The 19515-nt window shown below is 50.9% G+C and overlaps 1 protein-coding gene across 3 annotated transcripts in view; it reads right to left on the bottom strand.

The window, feature by feature from the left end:
• Positions 1–84: 84 nt before the first annotated feature.
• The window catches only part of SYNGR1 (synaptogyrin 1), a 39471-nt gene continuing 20040 nt past the window's right edge, over positions 85–19515 (bottom strand). The window contains exons 2-5 of one of the 3 annotated variants that reach the window (XM_044984911.1): positions 15939–16176; positions 13254–13399; positions 9857–10053; positions 85–210 (exon numbers count right to left, since the gene is read on the bottom strand). In XM_044984911.1, the coding sequence (XP_044840846.1) occupies positions 174–210; positions 9857–10053; positions 13254–13399; positions 15939–16176 (618 nt within the window). In that variant the 3' untranslated portion in view covers positions 85–173. Of the gene's footprint in view, positions 211–7267; positions 11385–13253; positions 13400–15938; positions 16177–19515 lie in introns of those variants that run through there. The other 2 variants (XM_044984907.1, XM_044984909.1) reach the window with 2 other exon arrangements.

Genomic DNA, 19515 nt, shown 5'->3' on the forward strand with positions numbered 1-19515 from the left:
TCCTCCTCGGGATAGTGAGCGCGGGGCAGGCTCGGCTCTTCCTCCGGGCAGCTGGAGCGGGGCAGGCTCGGCCAGTCCTCCTCCGGGATAGGGAGCGAGGGGCAGGCTCAGCCAGGCCTCCCCGGGATAGGGAGCGAGGGGAAGGCCGGGAAGGCCGCTGCTTTCTGCTGCAGTCACAGATGTCCGGTCCCCCTGACAGGGGGTGGGGTCCTAGGGGGAAGTTGGGGACAAAGAGAAGGGAGGCTTAGACAGGGGGTGGGGTCCTGGGGGGCAGTTAGGGGCAGGGGTCCTGGGAGGGGGCAATCAGGGGACAGGGAGCGGGGGGGCAGGGTTGGATGGGTTGGGGTTTCTGTGGGGGGCAGTCGGCGGGAGTGGATGGTGGCAGGGTGGGACTTCCCTCCCCATGGAGTGTCCTGTTTTTTGAATGTTAAAATATGGTCTCCCTACCACGCACAGCACGCTGCCGCATGAGGTCCCCCTCCTTCCTTTCCAGTTGGTAGTGGCCAAGGGAATGCTGGGAAATGTAGTTCTTTCCCTGCTCCATGGCTGGCTCTATAGGCAGGGAGCTAACCAAAGAACTACAGCTCCCAGAGCCCCCTGTTGGTTCTCAGCTCCCATGCTTCCCTGCCGCCCCTGCAAATGGGCTGCCCCAAGCAGGTGCTTGCTTTGCTGGTGCCTAGAGCTGCCGCTGACTAAAACACATCTTTCAGAGAGGCATTCAGTCTTGCTTTGAAGACATCAAGGGATGGAGAATCCACCTCTGCCTTTGGGAGTTTGTTAATCACCCTCACTGTTAAAAATGTTTGCTTATTTCTAATTTGAATTTATCTGGCTTCAGCTTTCAGATATCAGTTCTTGTTATACCGTTATAAAGATTAAAGTCTTTAGTCCCTGTGAAGATACTTATACAGGGGATTCTATTCTTGGCTCCGGCAGAGTCACACTGTGTGACCTTGAGCAAGTCACTTAACAGCTGTGTACATCATTTTTCCCATCTGCAAATTGTGACTAGTAAGAATTACCTCACCGGGGTGTTTGCATAACACTTGAAGCGCCTCAGCTGGAGAGTGCTACAGATGTACAAAGTAGTGCATCATGACTAATTATTTAGCTAGACTGACAGCTTTACGCATCGTGGAACGCTGCGCCACACAGCTTTTGCTGATTTTGATTAACTCTATTTCCCTTTTCCTATATTTCCCCTTATTCTCTCTTCTTAACAGCAGAAATCACTGTGCTGTATGTCATAGCTAGAACCTACCTGAGAAAATAGGATATTGGTCAGTTAAGCTCCTCTGAGCCTCAATTGATAAATAAAATGATCCAGTGAGTCAAGCTAATAGTGGCATGAAAACAATCCCTCTCTCCCCATGTGTCATACTGCAATCCTTGTATCAGTTATGGCGCTCTTATTTGTATTTTCTCCATTGTTTCGCTATCCCTGGTAGGAACCAGATGTGCATGCAGTTGTTTCGGGTGAAGACTGGCATTATTGCCTCTCTAGTTCTAAAGGTGTTTTCTCCATAACAAGGGAAGTGCAGTGACTCTGTTGGGCCAATGGGTGGGAGATGGTTTCTGCAGATAGACACACTCCTGAGGAGTGCAGTGATGGCGAGATAAACATTCACAATGCTTATGTTGTGTGTGTGATGAGTCATGAGGCTGGCTTCAAATATATAATAGAGAGAAAAGGTAGGTGAGGTAATATCTATTATTGGACCAGCTTCTGTTCCTGAAAGAGACACGCTTTTGATCTTACACAGAGCTCTTCTTCAGGTCCTGTGTTAACTTGAAAGCTTGTCGCTGTCACACACAGAAGTTGGACCAATACAAAATATTACTTTACCCACCTTGTCTCTGTAATATCCTGGGACTGACATGGCTACAGCAACACTGCAAACAATCATCTAATAGTTCCAGCCTTGCCAATCTGTAGTCACAAGCAACATTTGGGGTGGGGGGGCAGCATTCTTCTTTGCTTGCAGATCATGAAGGCTGAGGTTGGAGGAGAAAGCTACAGTTTTCTGGGAAGGCTGCAGGTTGGGTGGTGGAAGAGAAATGCTGGTCCAGCATAGCTGGGCCTGCTGCACTCATGCTACTCCTGTCTTAATGCTGCAGAGCCATTCAGAACCTGCCCATTGAAGGAGCAGGACCAAAAGGTATAATGGAGACTCTCCCCTCACCTCTCCCTTTCTCCACATCTTCAGCCTTCTTCCTGTAGGCCCAGCTGCCACACGTTTGCCGCCCCCTCCTGGCACTGACCAGCTACTGTAATAGTGGCTGCAGCACCATGTGTCTGGTCTATGAAGTGAGTAATGAAGATGCTGCTGGGTAGTGCACTGGCACCAGAGTCAGCAGACAGCAGCTGGGCCTACAGGCATCCCCTTTCCATGCAGGCGAAAAGGAGGGAAAGGGAGAAGGAGAGGGAAGAGACAGAAGTGTGAGAAAGAACTGGAGAGAGAAAAGATGACAGCTCCCTTTCCTGAACACACCCCAGGGGTTTGAAAAGGCAAAATGGAATAGCTTCCCCCAGGAGAAAGGTGGCAGGGGGGACAGACCTGCCGCCACTCCATGTCTGTGTGTGCCCAAGAGAGACCAAACAGCAACAAAGGTGATGATCCCACGAGTGTTCAGCCAATCTGGATTTTTTGAGTGGGTAGGTTTCGGTGTTGTCAGTGACTGATTTTATTGAGAGGCTCATGATATTTATTTGTATTTATTTCACAGTCTCACGATAGCTTAAAGCCCCAGCTCCTGGAGTCCTTGTGAGCTCATGAAAATTTCAGCTTTCATTTTAAAATACAAGGAAGTTTCTAGCCTTCATGGCTACAGAGCAAAGCTTAAAAATGTGGCCCCTAAAGGTTAAAAAAACAGAAGGAAATGAAAAGATGCCAAAATGTCTAATTATCTGAAATCTCATGATTTTTAGGACAAGCTCACGGGCTCAAGTGGGGGCCAGGGGCTAATTATTTTTGAATGCTTGGGGTCAGCAACACCATAGTGGCTCATGGGTTATTGGTTGACAATGAGTTTTTAATGGGCTCCAAAGGACATTTCTGCAACCTACTAACATCTCAAAAGCTAGGAGAGTAGAAAGAAGCCTTACCCCAAATGTAGCCTCCCACTTCAATGGGTGCACTGTACTAAACTTTTTGGACATGATTTTGAGTTGTAATCAAGGGGGGCACAGATGACCCACAGCAGCACCCTAAGTCTGGCCCAGCACCACAACCCTAATCCTGGCCTGGTGTGGAGGGGAGGTGCTGTGGAGGGGAACTGGAGAGCAAGCCCACCCCACACTCACTCCACAGTGATGGTGCCTGTCCCTGGGGCTAGGCCCAGCTCCCCAGTCTGGTGCACGGGGTCACAGCACTACTCAGGTTTGGCCCAGCCACCCCTCTGTCATGACAAAGGGGTGTCCGTCTGGGTCAAATTTGAATGAGTGGCATTGCAACCTGGCTTATGGGTCACAGCGCCACTCAGGTTTGGCACCCTTGGTTTCAGTTCTGCAGGTGCAAGTGAACCCAGGCTAAAGCCCCAAACAAAAATGGATCAGAAGATGGCTCTGCGTTTCCTGGCTACTCGATACTGCCCTAACTAGGAGGGTGTTGCCGGGGAAGGAGGATGTCTCAGGGGATTGGGAAATGGAGTCTTTCACCACCAGGAACCCTGTGTTGATTGACCACAAGTTGGAGAGGGGGATGGGTAGGATACATAGGAGTCAGATACCATGATGATGGGCTCATTAGTGCAAGATAGAAAGATGTGAGGAAAGTGTCATCTAAGGCTAGGCAGGGGATGGTAATTTGAGTATTATGCTTCTCACATTGTGGCTATTGGAAATGAGATAGGTGTTTGTGGGAGGGTATCTATTGCTGAAGTCTACTGTAGCAGAGCCTGGTGGGTTTTTTTAATATTGAATTATATTTTTAAAATGTGTCTCCTTCTAGAAGCTAGAACAATGGGTAAATAATCTAGAAATACATCAAAGCAATAAACTGTAGTGTAAAATAACCCCCAAATCCCCAGGATATGAAAGGGAAGAAAACCCAAGACACCTTCATTATGGTTTGTTATTTTGAACATAATAACTTTATTGATAAGAGACACCAGTAGTTACCACCTTCACTTTGTTAACCACAAATATACAGGACGTAGTAAACACAGGTGCCAAGATGGCAGGGTTTATTGGAGTTGATTTTGGAAAAACATACTAGGTGGGGGAGGGCGTGGGGGGTCACTCAGTATTGGACAGACACCCGAGGAACCTGTGTGCAGCAGGCTGTTCTTTAGTCATCATATATATGTATTGCTTTATATTATACATCTTTTTATTTATATATAATATATATATACTATACACAGGCAGTAACGCTGCAGGGGAGGGGCAGGGAAACCCAACTGGAGTTATCAATACCACAGAGACAGTGAGATCATCTGGAGAAATGGTTTGTATGTTCTGCACAAGGCGACTGAGCTAACCTCTGGGCCTCATTGTCTCCTAGTCTCTCCAGAGGCTGGAGTTAAGATTCCTAAAAGGACCCACCCATCTGTCCTGCATTTCCAGGACCTCCCACATGCTTATAAGGGTACAGGGTGCTGGCAGTGTCAGGTGCAGAGACTTATTCCTAGGGAGCTCTCAGGAACAATGGGGGGTGTGTGAAATTAGTTGGGGAATAGCATGTGTGCATGGGAGGGGAGAAACTTTGTGCCTGGGACTTGTCAGGACACTGGAGCAATAACCCCCTCCGACACCCAGGGCTGGCTCCGGGGTTTTTGCCACCTCAAGCAGTGGAAAAAAAAGTCATGATTGGTGGCAGCTCCACCGCGCCGCTTTCGTCTTCGGTGGCAATTCAGCGGCAGGTCCTTCCCTCCAAGAGGGACTCAGGGACCCGCCGCTGAATTGCCACTGAACAGCCCGACGTGCTGCCCCTTCCCCTTGGCCGCCCCAAGCACCTGCTTGCTGGGCTGGTGCCGGCCCTGCCGACACCTCCTGTTGTGAAACGGCCTCTAACTCAGGGTCCCCACATGGTCTGTGTGCATGTGGGTGGGGGGCCAGAATTGTTCCCTCACTTCCAGTAGGGAACCTGCAACCCTGTTAAACAGCCACCAACACCACAGAGGGAAATGTCCCCTAATCGTTCTACTATTCAGAGACCCTTGTCCTCCTCTCTCTGTCTCCCCCAGTCCCTCATTCATCAGGGCTGAAGATGTTACATTGAAAAGAGTTCGCTGCTCCCACCAGGTAAAAGCAAAGCCAGGAACTGAGCCACCAGAGTGGGCGAACCCTCTAGGAACCACTGCAAGCTCCTGCTTGCCATGCAGGCATCTGTCGAGGGACAGAGAACAGGAGCAGAAGGACAGAGAGGTGGGGAATAACCTGAGACAGGAGCGGACTGGTTCTTCATCTGCCTGGGAGGTGCCTGCCCTGACAGGGGAGGTAATGAGCCTGGTCGAGTTCCACCTCAGAGCAGCTAGGGGGCTCCTCGGTGTTGTGAGGGTAGCAGGGTGTAAGGGGGAAAGGTCTCTTTACTGACCAGCTCTAGATGACTTTAGGGACCCTCCCAGCTGTGATGGGAGAGGGGACATTAAAATAGTCCCATGGTACAAACCAAAATAACCCCCCACCCACCCGGGCCAAACGCGCTCTGTTGAAGTGGGGAATGGCTGCTGGGTCTCAGAGGTTCATTCCAAAAGACATGCTGGGGTTTTACCCTGAGACACCAGTTGCTTATAACTCCTCTACCTCCCCACACAACCCTCCCCCACCCGTCATTCTCTCTTTCACTCCGGGAGGGGGAGACGACTTGGAGAAAGCTCTTTCTGACACGAATTACAAAGAACCCTCTTGATAAAGTCCCCCCTCTCCCCAAACCTAAATATTAGGCTACCCCAACAGAAGAGAAGCTTGGGAGATGGGAACCTTTCCCCACCAAACCTCCTATTTACAGTATTGCTTTTGCTCGGGACCACGGAGTGAGAGACTTGCCCAGCTCCTCTTTGTGCTTCAACTGTGACAGGGCCTATCATTTCCTTCCCCTCACCTCCACTAGCTGCTAGCCATGTGCCACGTACAGCGAATCACTGGGAGAGGCGCCAGTGGAGAGGCCTGTAGACAATATACACACACAGGCACATAGATCATGCAACAGCTGGAGTTAGGGTGACCAGACGTCCCAATTTTATCGGGACTGTCCCGATATTTGCTTGTTTGTCCCGCGTCCCGACCAATGTTAGGTCGGGACACTGGACAAACAAGCAAAGGCTCCGGAGCCCGAAGGGCTCGCGCCCTCCCCTGCCCCGACTCTGCCCCCTCCTTCCCCCATTGGATCCTTCCCCAAATCCTCGCCCCCATCCCCGCCCCCTCACTGCTCCATTGTCTCCCTCCCCAAATCCCCGCCTCTTTCCAAGCATGCCATGCCCAGGAGACTCAGGGGAGTGCGGGGCCGGGGTGAGTGTGAGTCTGGCCTGGCCCCGAGCAGGCAGGACTCGGGCGCGGTACCTGGAGGGAGAGTAGGGGGGCGGCCCGTGGGGCTAGGTGGCGGCTGTTCTCCCCACCTGGGCAGGGGACTCGGGAGCAGCCGCTGCTGCAGCTCCCACTGCTGCGGGGGGAGGAAGTGGCCAAGCACGTGGCGCTCGGCGGCTGCGGCTTTGGTGCCCGGGCCCGAACCCCCCGAGCCCGGGCCTGCTGCGGGGCAGCGCGCACACTGCGCTCAGCCCCTGGCCAGTCGCGTCTGGGCTGGCTGCCCAGCTGGTGCAATCCCGTGGCGGAGGCATCGGCAGCCCAGTCCCGTTCGTTCCCCTGCAGGACCCGAGCAGGATGCGGGGGGCTGGGGCCTGCTGCCCCCACTCCGAGGCCGCCCACAGGATTGCACCAGCTGGGCAGCCAGCCCAGACGCAAGTGGCCAGGGGCTGGGTATGCGCAGCGTGCGCGCTGGGTCCCCGCAGCAGGCCCGGGCTCGGGGGGTTCGTGGGCGCCAGAGCCGCAGCTGCCGAGCTTGGCCAGCGGCCGCTTCCTCCCCCCGCGGCAGTGGGAGCTGCAGCAGCGGCTGCTCCCGAGTCCTGCTGCCCAGGTGGGGAGAACAGCCGCTGCCTGGCCCCGCAGGCCACCCCGTACTCTCCCTCCAGATACCGCGCCTGAGTCCTGCCTACTCGGGGCCAGGCTGGACTCACACTCACCCCGGCCCTGTGCTCCCCTGAGTCTCCCGGGCCTCCCTCCAGCGCTTGCGGAGGGAGGAGGAATCGGGGGTGGGGGATTTTTTTTTTTTTGCTCTGCCGCCATTTTTCCCCCCTCTGCCCCCACCCCGCCCCCCGATATTTGACCTGGGTGATCTGGTCACCCTAGCTGGAGTCTCAGTTCCCTCCCATAACAGCTTTCAGTGCCCAAAGGTAGAAGTTCCATAGGCAGGTCTGAGAAACAGCCCTTTAAAGATGGACACTGCACATAAAAACATCTGTATAATTGTATACAAAGGAGGGGATTCCTCACTAGACAGTTCCTCCCCCCATTTTGGGGCAGCGTCTCCCTATTTCTCCTACCCCCGCATTTGGGGAGAGGTGTGTGGCAGGAGAGGAAGCTTGTAACCTAGATTAGTGGTTTTCAACCTTTTTTCATTTGCAGACCCCCTAAAAAAATTTTGAATGGAGGTGCAGACTTCTCTTGAAATCTTAGACATAGTCTGTGGACCCTCAGGGGTCTACGGACAACAGGTTGAAAACCACTGACATAGATCTTTTGTCCTGCCCTCCTGGCAACCCAAGTTCAATTCCCAAGCCTGGCAGGAACTAGGAGTCCTAACAGTAAGTGCTCTGCACTGCCACCTAGCACCCCTGTGTACTATCATCCTGCCCTGGTTCTGCTCCTGATCCCTCCATCCTAGGGGCTGCGGGCTCTGCCCAGCTCAAGCGTGGTAGCCTAAGAGTTAATATTCTGCACACCCATGAGATACCTAGCTTTGGTTCCTGGCCTCATTTTCTTAGGGCTTGTCTACACAGGGAAATTGCCCAGAATAGTTATTGTGGAATAGCTCCCCACTGTGGACACTCTATTCTGGAATAAAAATCACTTGTAGTCCAGAATAATTAGTGTACTTCCAAAGCCGAGTATGGATTCTGGGATTAAAAACACCATATTTTATTCCAGAACAGAGTGTCCACACAGGGAGCTATCCTGGAATAACTATTTTCGTCGATTTCCCAGTGTAGACAAGCCAGAAGCTAGGGGCTGAGGATGGAGCACTGACATCTCTGAAGAGCTGTAAGATACACAAAGACCATGTTTCAGTGGGAAGAGAGTGCAGCACAGCCCCTCCAGATTTTGCAAGGGCAGGGGGAGATGCTCCCCATTCATTTAGCAGAGCTGCTGTTTAAAGACCCCTCTTAGGTTCCCTGATCAGTCTCAGCCAGGATAACTTTGGGGCAAACACAAGAGCCCAGCTGCTGGGGCCCTTCTCATTGGTTACACCCACTCTTAAGAATGTCTAGACACCAGCTGGTAGAAAAGCAGCAGTATTTCTTTCCAGCAGGGCGAGAAGCTCCATTGGGAGTCCTGCCCTGTTTCTCTGGCCTCCAGGGAGCGTGGCACAGATGCCCAGGATGATCAGTCTAGGAGCACAGAGAGGGTGGAATCTCTCTAACTCCACCAGGGATGTGGATTCAACAAGACTATAAAAATGAAATTCACTCGTTTGTCCCTTTCGTCCTGCACCTTTATTCTGGGCAAAGGCCACAGGGCTCCCAGAGTTGGCTGACAAAGTTCCCCTTCAGCTGGTGTGAAGCTGGCTTTTCCCCAAATCAGCCCAGTGCCTTCCTCCTCATCCCGTGCTAAGCCAGTTGTGATCCCTAAGCAGAAGGAGCAAGGGACGAAGGGAGTTCTCAGGAGTTTCTCTCAAGACATCTTCCCCACCCTGAGGGTGCAGCTTGGTTCTGGTTCTCCCTCGTGGAACACAGTGTTAACCTCAGAAGGGTGCTTACATGGGGATGGGGAAAACACCTCCAATCCAATCGCCTGGGGGAAGAGGGATTCTCACCACATAGCCCATCCAGTCCAGTCCTGATTATTCTCTTGGTTTAAAATCTACCAATGTCTTTGTAGTTTTGATGGTGCCTGCAAAACTCCTCCCCTCACCCCATTTTCTCTCAACCCCCCATCCCCCACCCTCAATACCACTCCTCCCTACACCCCTGAAGATAAAGCACCAATAACTTCCCATACAGCCTTGTACTGCCGAGGGGGCAATACCCCATGAGGCAAAAGGGTTGTGATCTGCCCCGCTGCTTGCACATCCAGCCCCCCCACCCTTGTACGCCTGCATGCTTGCTCTGACCTCTCCCTCCCTCACACACTCCTCTGCCATCTCCAACTCCCCACACCGCCCCACAGACACACAATCTGCTCCAACACTGTAGGTGCCACCTTCTCCCTCCGCCCGCCAGAGCCGCTTGAGCGGTTCCCCCGTTATCTCCACCTCTTAGGCCTTTGCTTCCTGTGCTGGTGCCCTTGTCACCCTCCCCTGCCCACCAAAAGACTGAGCTGGATTCTTGCCCAAAGCTGCTGCTCACTCCCACGTTGCCAGGGGAGCTTTTGCCGGGACAGGGACAGACTTGGGAATACACAGTTTGGGTCTGGTGGACAATTCAGAGGGAGGGAGGAGCCGTTAGGGATTTTTTTTTCTTTTAGAAAAATAAAATAAAAACAAATGGCCCAGAAGGCTGCAGCATGGCCAAGGGCCACCTGTTGCGCTGGGACACACCTGTCTGTTTTGTGCCGCGGCCTCCCGCCGGCAGAGGGAAGGGGGCGGAGGGGAGGGGCATGGGAAGGGACACCAGTGTAGCTCAGTAGTTCTGCGTTTGGTACCCTTGCGTCTCAGCGTCAAAAGCGTCTACTGGAGGGGGCTGCTGGTACGTCCCCACCGTGTCTGTGGCATCGTCCTCGTTGGTGTAGGGGGCGTAAGGCAGGCCGGAGTCCTGGCTTGGGTCCGTGTAGTCCTGGGAGAAGAGGGCCGAGTCGGCACCAATCCGGTAGCGCTGGTACGCCAGAAACGCCTGGCCCACCTTTAAGGGAGGACAAGGGGAGACGGGAAGCAGAGAGAGAAAGAGGCAGGAGAAAGGGAAGGAAACACGCCGAGGAGGAGAGACAAACAAAAGCCGAGTTAGTAGTGGTTAAGGATTAGTGCACAAAGCATGACTGGAAATCACTGGTTAAACACACCCAAGTGCAAGAAGAGTTAGTGTGCCCCATGGAGAGTGCGAGCCCAGGACAAGAGAGAGAACGTGAGTGTGCCATCTGCTGCTTGCACTTGCTTTGCCCAGGCCCACAGCAGTCACTGGGGTATGCTGGGTCCATCCTGCCCGGCGACGGGGTTCACATTGTGCAGGCGTAGACGGCCTGCAGATACACATGTATAACGTCCCCTACCCCGCCAGGTAATCTGCTTCACGTCCACCTCAGTGTTCTCGCTCCTTTGGGCTGGATCTGTGGCACATTTCACCTTAGATCCCACTGGGGCTCCAGACTGACCCGCCAGAGGGAGGGGATGGACATGAGGCAGCGGCTGTTCCCATTAACCCTTTCACTGCCAGTCATCCACTGAGCGACCCGCTACGCTGCCAAGAAAAAAAATCACAGACCTTGCTGGGGAGGGGAGGGGAGGGGAGGCAGACGCCTTCCCTCCGGGAGAGCGGTTAGAATAGAGCCAGCCTTGTTCCTGCTCCCTGCCTCTGACATTGCTTTTGGAACGCTCTTTGGTGTGACAAGGTCATTGGGGCTGGGGCTTAGGGATGGTCAGGGACCAGAGGGCTGCCTTCCCCCTGCATCCCAGACATGTTTGAATGGTCCAGCCACCCAGGGATCATCCCAGCGTAGTGAGTGAAAGGGGCAGAGGAGTGAGAGGAAGTGGAGATGGGAAGTAGGGATTGTGGTGAGGGGAGCCCTGCCCGGCTAAAATATTAAGACTGAGCAGACTCCAATAGAAAGGGATAGAGGTGTTATTCAGCGTTAGTCAGGTGTGGGGAAGTGGAGGAGGAGAGGTGGGTCACTTCCTTCCAACTCCCCAAAGGACAATTAACGTCCCATCTCATTTCCAAGGCACATCGCTTCTCTCTCTCTCCCCACCACGTCAGCTGCACTGACATGGCAACGTGCATCTGTATTCTCAGCACCTGCCTCCCACCCCAATCCTAGGAGTTGGAATCATCTGCACTCTGACCACCTCCTCCCCTATGCACACCCCTTCCCCGCCAAGGCCCAGGGAGAATGGCGCTAAGCGCTCCCCTGGGGAAAGGCCCTAGGGCAGCGGTGCGGGGGGGCTAGGGAAGAGAGTGTTGTATTCTTCCTGAAAGCTAATGTGTCTGAATCTCCGGAAAGCCAGAAATGTCAGGAGGCCCTGTGAGGAGAGAGGGGGAGGGGATAGGGAGAAGAGTCAATGAGAGAGACGACCAAACAAAGTCACGTGACTGAAATAAAACCCCCAAGAGACACCATTAGATTCCCCTTCCTCCAGCCAAATAGGGAGAGCAGCTGGACCCACGCCTTCCTCCTCAGGCCTTTCATCTCATGGTCCTCTCTTCCTGTGGCTGAGGAACCCTGGTCTGTGCGGAGAGCCCGCAGTGCCACTCATTGGGTATGTCTGCACTGGAGCTGGAGGCATCATTTCCAGCTCCAGTGGATGTACACGCACTAGCTTTGATTGAGCTTGCATGCTAAAAACAGCCGTGTAGCCGTCGTGGTGCTGGCAGTGGGATGGACTAACACTCTGAGTATGATCCTGCCCTGGATCCTAGGTACTTACTCAGGTGGCTAGCCCATCTTGCCATGGCAACACTTCTATTTTTAACACCCTAGCTTGATCAAAACTAGCATGGGTATGTCTCCCTGAGCTGGAAACTACACCTCCCACTCCAGTGCGGACACACCCAGACAAAGTTCGGGAGGACGTGGCAGGTGTTGCTCTCCTTTGCCACATCTCTCAGGGGGTGAAGATGTTGCCTTGACAGCTCTTCCAGCCCCTGATTTCCCACCCCATCTGCACTAGAACTACAGAGAAACATCGAGTGAGAAGAGCAGATTCTGGTTGAGCGGGATGGCAGCTATGCCACTGGCATGATCTTATCATCTGCGTACCACACATTTTCATTCCTAGGAGTGTGCTGGCTGCTATTTTGTGCGGCAGGGGTGACACAGTATCCGCAAAAGACAGACACACTGTGCTCTCTTGTGCAGACTTTACTTATGTTCTTTCTTGTTTTGTTCTATCTCCTAATTTCAAATAAAAGACTGAAAGTACAAGGAGGCTGTTGGGTTTTTTCCATACACAAATAGGTTACATTGAAATGGAGCCCCAAAATATGGACAAGTAGAGAAATTCCCTGGTGTGGGTTGGGGGATAAAAAGGGAAGGGAAAGGAAGCTCTGGGAAGGGTCCAAACAAATTCTACCATTTCCTTCCTACCAAATGAATAAATGAACTAGGGATGCCAGCATGGGGGCAAATCAGATACAGAGAGGGGGAAGTTTCAGAGGGGTAGCCGTGTTAGTCTGGATCTGTAAAAGCAGCAAAGAGTCCTGTGGCACCTTATAGGCTAACAGACGTATTGGAGCATGAGACGAAGTGGGTATTCACCCACGAAAGCTCATGCTCCAATACGTCTGTTAGTCTATAAGGTGCCACAGGACTCTTTGCTGCTTTTAGAGAGGGGGAAGACCATATGCTGTGCTACAGGATGTTAACAGCCATGTCCTCCCCCAACACAGCTGCTGAAGCCCCTCCCGATGTCAGTAATGCTAGCAACACATCCTGGAAAGAGAAACAGACTCTTTGTATGGTTCTTATACAGCCCCCATTGCCACAGTATCTGAGCACCTCAGAGTCTCTGTTCTATTTACCCTCACAACACCTCGGTGAGGTAGGGCAGGGCTAGTATCTCCATTTTACAGATGGGGAGCTGAGGCACAGGGAGGTTAAGTGGCTTTCCCAAAGTCACACAGAAAGTCTGTGGCAGAACAGGGACTTGAACCCAGCTCTCCTGAGTCCTAGGCTAATGCCCTACCCACTGGACCATCCTCCATTTCTTCTACTGGGCCTCTCCCAGAAGCCACTTTAGCTTCTGTTCCATTGGAAATGCAGAAGGAGTCAGCCCTAACCAGGGTACCGTCCATCCACAGAGGGCTGGGCTAACCCTGAGTGGGGTGGGAACCTCTATGCAGGGGAGCCCTGATCCCAGGACTCTAATCAGGGTCCCAGCTGCTTTACTCACCCAGGTGAAGATGGAGAAGAAAGAGAAGGTGATGGCTGCTCGGGCTGCATCTGCCCCCTCATTCAGCGGGTTGTTCTCATGCTTTGAAACTTGCCACTGGTTGGCCAGGAAGCAGAAGCCAACAAACCAGAGGAATGCCCAAAAGGCTGGGAAAGGACAGCATTAAAACAAAACAGAGGGGGGGGTAAACAGTAAATATATTAAGGTTCTTCAGCAATTTCTATCCTGAAAGACCCCCAAGTGTTTTACAGAGTAGGTCAAATTCTGATTGTGCAGTCCCACTAAACTCAGTGGAGCGGCATGGCTGTAGCTGAGGACAGAGCTGTCACGCTGGGATGTGCAGCTGCAGAGAATACATTTAAGTATGGTGTGGTACCAAGGTTTTATCAGCATGAGCTTGCAGGGTTACATGATTCACGTGAGTGAGTTCTGCAGGGCCTCCTAAATGAGGAGAGATCACTCACTTCTGAAATGCAGCCCTTCTGAACCAGTTACGCTACACAATATGGTCCTGGAAGAACAAATGAAGAGCAGTTTCTCCAGAACAAGCTGCGAAGGAATTGTAGGCAGCCAGACTGAAATTACACAGTGATTGGAATCTGGGCAGGACACCAGGACTGATGCCTTTACACTTATACAAAGTGCCACGGGATCTATAATACAGCTACACGATGACAGACAGGCCCTCCGTTTTACATCTCTTCCAAAAGATGAGCCATACACACTGGTAATACACAGAATAACAGCGTTCCTGCTCGAGGGATTGGAGAATGAGAGGAGAGAGCAAGAGAGCAGCAGCATTTTGATGGAGGAAAACACTTGGATCACAGCTCCCTTGGGGAGGGATGATAAATGAGTAGGATCAGAGTTCTAAGGAGAGGGGAAAGGAGTGTGGATAATCCAGATCAGAGCATCAGGGTGTGGGAAAGGGGCTGGCCTGGAGTCCCTGGAGGGAACAGAAATTGATGCATTTACCCCCTTTCTGAGGTATGACCAGATAACTTGGGAGAAACAGGCAGGATGTTTGTTCTGCGGTACTGCACTCAGTTTCTCTAACGCACTCCCTTCCGCTTCTCTTCATCTCACTGTTTGTTATTTATATAGCACTATCACTGTTCCCTGGCTAGACAATGCGCAACGTTTGCTAAACAAGCAAAAAGACCCCTGAAGGGCTTGCACACTTAAAGGCCAAAAGAGGTACGTACAGAAGAGTGAACAGACATTGGGCCTGATCCTCTTTGCACAACAGTTTTCCAGTGGGGTAACTCCATTGGTGTCAGTGGAGATACTCCTGACGTGAGCTGATGGGAGTTCAGAATCAGGCCTGCAGAACGGGGGTGGACATCATGTTGGGAAGGCTCTGCAGAACAAGTGATTGTGTATTTTACTTTAAGGGCAAGAGGGAACAGTCTCAGAGCACATTCTTGGGAAGCTGTTCCGGGTGTCTTGGGGCTGCGAAAGAAGGGATGAAGTTGGGAGGGAATGAGCTGGACAAAGCGAATAGTGAGGAGCGAAATGTCAGCGTGAAGGAGAGCGTGTGTGGGGACGTCGGCGGAGACAAGGACAGATGAATGAGAGAGTAGAGGACAGGAGAACTTTGAAAGACAGATGAGGGAACTTGGTGCAGAAGATGATGCAAAGCAGGACAGAGATTCAGAGACATGGTGTGAAAGAAAACTTTCCTTGTGACACCCACCACTCACTGAAGCCTCCAGCTGAAGTACCAGGCACACAGGTGCTGCTCTGCAGCTTCAACAAACTAGGGACCATGGAAAGCAGAATGTAAGTTAGAACAGCCCTGGGTGCCAGGAGCTGGACAGGGGCCTGCAATGCCTCAGAACATGCACAGTACAAAGGGAATTTATAGTCAGACTATTTAAAATTCTATGGGTTTTTTTCGGGGGGTGGGGGAGTGGGGTGGGTTCTTATTTGATTCAAACATTTGGCACTGGAAAGAAAAACCTCAGTTACAAGATGTGTCACCCTCTACTCCTTCAAATAAGGGCCTAGAAAGATCCTACCCCAGTTTTCCGGTCTTCCAAGGAGACCTCCAGCAAAAAACAGGGAAAATGAGACTTGATATTTCTAAAGGAAAAAAATAAGGGCAAAATGGGATCCTTTCAGGCTGTTTTTATGCACCATACAGAATTAAAATAAAGGGGCATAAACTAGCTGTTTCTTTCCTTTGCAGGTCATTTTTAAGGCTTGCCATTTTTAGTCACAGGAATGCAATTTGCACATATGCTCACGTCTCCCACATTGTGTGAGGAATGCTTGAGCTGCCTGTGGTGTCATTATCCCACCATCAAATCATAAGGCTGCAGCAGAGACCAGAGACAGGGCAAAGAGAGACAGGGCAAAGAGGAAAACGATAAGAGGAGGGTGGGGAAAAAAAAGATGATGAGTTAAGAGGAAGGAGAGGATAGGGGATGAGAGGAGGAAGGAGAAGGAAAGAGACAGGGAGAGGAGAAGAGGAAAAAAGAGGAGTGGGTGTAAGAAGGGGGAAGAAGGTTGGAGGACAAAGAGGAAAAGAGGACAAGGTGAGTGGGGACAAGGAAGGAGACCAGTCAAAGAGCTCCTGTTCCAGGGATGTCTGGCCAGCTGGCTTATGAAATAAGACAGCTCCTTCCCTCAGCTCAGCTCCCTGAGGAAAGGGGTTCCATGCCAACCAGCCAGAAAGCTCACCAGAGACGCCGATGTCCGAGAGCACTGCCTTCTTGCGGTCCTTGACGCTGCTGATCTGTGGGAAATAGACGTCCAGAGCCAGGTAGAGAAGGCAGCTGAGGAAGGCGAGGACGCCCACGGTGATGCCATAGTTGCAGGCGTTATGGTTGCGGTTGAAGATACAGTGCTCCTCCACCTCAGTGGGGCTGTTCAGGTAACCTTCATTCACAATGGAGCCGAAGACAACAATGGAGAACACCTGAGGAGACGGAGGCAGGAGGAAGGTGAGGACCATGCCTGCCTCCAGAACACCAGGTGACTAGTGCAGTGGAGAATAGGTCTCCCAAGACTAGCTGGCCCTCATATTCCTTCTCTGGCTGAGCTGCGAGCCTACCTTGGTAGCTTGTTTGGACTACAGCTGGAAAAAACTGAGTCACTTAGAACCATAACTGATTTTTTGGGAGGTAGGGGGGTTCCTCAACAAAACAAAAAACCGAAAACATTTTGTTGGGTCAAATGCAATTTTGAACGTCAATATGAAACAATATTTGGAAACAAAGTGTCAATTCCAAACCAAATGGTTCATTTTGACATTTTCAAAATTTTTGTTTTCAGGTTTTTTTTGTTTAAAACTATTTGTTGAATTGGACATGAACTCAAATAGTTTTGGTGCCCCCCAAAATGCATTTTTCTGTGAATTTACTATTTGCTAAAAAAGTTTTTGCCCAGCTCTAGTTTGGGCAATAGTTGAGGGGAAGTTTACCTGAAAAATGTTATTTTATTTCTAAGAATTGCCTCATAATAGGATATTCTAAACTTATATTTTTATTTTTTTATTATTATTATTTTTACAAATTTAAGCTACATTGAAATAGGTCAATCTCCATCTGAAATCAGAGTGCCCACACACAGCCTAGCACCAGACTAAGGAAAAGGGTGAACTAGGACCGGTTTCATTTCTTCGGTTTTAGTTCTTGGGTAGACAAGCTCTGAGGGTTGGTCTACACTGAAAAGTTATATTGGCATAGCTACATCTCTCACGGGTGGAAAAATCCACACCCCTGAGCAAAGTAGTTACGCCAACCTAAATCCCCATGCAGACAGCACTAGGTTGATAGAAGAATTCTCCCATCAACCTAGCTGCTGCCTCCTAGGGAGGATTTACTACAGATGGCAGTGTCTTCACTGAACCATTACAGCGGTGGAGTTGCAGCAATACAGCTGCACCACTGCAGCATTGTAAGTGCAGACAAGCCCTAAATCCTCACAATCCCTTACTCTATAGGCAGCCATTCACCCTCCCACTCCATCCTCCACCCATCAGCTCTCTCCAGACGGCTTTCCTTTCTATTCATTGTTCCCTCCCCCCGTTTATTCACTTATTTTATCTGTCCAACTTTTTCTCCGGTTCTCTCTTCCCCATTCACCCTCTCATTATCCACTACTCTGCATTCTCTACTTATCTGTTCTCCTAACAATCCTTCTATCCACACCTCTTTATCCTTTCTATCCATCTACTCTGTTCACTACATCCTTCCCTCTATCCAACACATAACACTAGCCATCTGTCTACTAATATTCTCATTCTATCCATTCAGCCACTGACTGATACACTCTTTCCTTAGCTGTGGATTTTGCAGGCATTTTCGGGCTGGAGCACCGTGGCCCATGGAGAATCACATAGCCACGAAAGCTTATGCTCAAATAAATTTGTTAGTCTCTAAGGTGCCACAAGTACTCCTGCTGCTATTCTGAAACATAGCACATGCAATACATTCACCTCTGGTACCCCCAAAAGCACAGCCCAGCCTGTTTCATGCGTATCAGATCACTAACCCAGCAGCATTCTGCCCGTGTGCTCCTTTCGTTTGTCCTCCCTTCTCTCCATCCACCCAGAAAAGGTAAGTAAACAGGTGACTGAATGGACTATCTAACCCAGTATGGCCATTCTTATGTAAGCTGATGATCACTTTCCTCTCACTTTTTACACACCAGTATAAAAAGAGTAACTTCAGCGGGTTTCCCGTGGTGTAAAGGATCAGGTCCTCTGTGCCTGTAGTGCAAGATGGGCATAAATCTGGTTTAGAGGAGTCAATTTACATCCACACAGAGGGTGAACCAAAACAGAGATTCTGCAGTCAGTAGTGACCCATATAGTGTGCAACTCACTAACTGATAAGTCAGAATTCAGGTGGCTTGTTTCTTGGTGCGGTAGCATCAGGTGTGTCCATGTGAACAGTGTCCCCATCAACCACTAGTGCAGGGAGTGGAGGAGGCACACAACTGTCCCACTGATGTGCCAGCTCACAGGCTGGAGCAGAATACACAGGGCTGCAAGAACACATGAAAGACCCAATTCTGCTCTCAGTTACAGAAGTCTATCCTCACTGGCTCTAGTTTTCAAGTGAAAACCTGACTCACTGAAGGCAGTTTTACTCCCACTTTATATGACAGCTGTGCTGTTTAAATGATAAGTATTCAGAAGGGGAAAGCAGTGATTCCCTTTGCCTTCGCATGGGTCTATCCGGGGACAGAACCTGGTGGAATGAAAGCAGTGTACGAAGGAAATCACATAGGGAAATGTAGAGGGAAAGCACACACAGCTGGCACTCGGACAAAACAAGCTCACAGCCACCCACAGACATAACAGTGCCTGTGGCACTGATGGATCCATTTTAGATTAGAAGCCAGGGGAAGCTGTCAACCTGATTGCCTGTTCCCATAAGGCCCAGCTATATTCAAATTAAACAGCTGAACCGTCCAGTCAGGGATCCTGTTCCTGACCTAGAAACTGACATGGACTTGTAACCAAGTGGGCAAACCCATTTGTGGGGTTTGAAAAGACCAACACCTACCAAAGCCCTAAGTTGGAGAGGGGTGATCCCTAGTAAGCTTTTAGCACGAGTGTAAGTCATTTTATTCTTTTTAGATGTTTTCTCTGTAAAGCGTTTGCCCTAAGAAGAAAAGCAGTTTGCGTGTAAAGGCTGGTTGGTAACTGCTGTACCCTGTTCTAGCCCCTGGAGAGAGGTTACCCACAGGGGCTGGATGGGACCCTGTCAAACCTGCTGAGAAGCAGAGGGACTGTAAACCCCTGGTCTGGAGGGAGAGAGACGGGGCCTCTGACCGCGAGAGGTGACACTGGGAGCCGGAAAGCTTAAGAGGGTGCCCTCGAGGAAGACCAGGTGGTAGGTCACAGGTGCAGTTAACCCTGAAACTGCAAGAGGCACCAGTAAAAACCTTAAGAGAGACAGAAAGCTAGAATCATTCCCCACTCCCATGACTAAAACTGAGAGCAAAGAGATGTGACTATCAAGTTTCAGACAGTGAGCAAAGATAGCCAGGGGCCCGACTAACAGGAATCATTCAACTAAAACACCATCCATTCCCCTGTGTCACTTACAGGGTATAAGCACCATTTGAATTTTTGCTATCGCAATGGACCAAGAAATCTGAGACGCTATAGCGCTAGGGTGGGAATAAATTACTGGCCAGTTATTTCCAATCTGATACATAATTAGCCATCAGCAGGGTTGGAATTTGAGATCCAGAGCACAGGCCTCTGCTCCTTGACTGGAGTACCTGACAGCAATAGTAGGTT

Source organism: Mauremys mutica, chromosome 1, assembly GCF_020497125.1.
Source record: "Mauremys mutica isolate MM-2020 ecotype Southern chromosome 1, ASM2049712v1, whole genome shotgun sequence".
NCBI classification, from domain to species: domain Eukaryota; kingdom Metazoa; phylum Chordata; order Testudines; family Geoemydidae; genus Mauremys; species Mauremys mutica.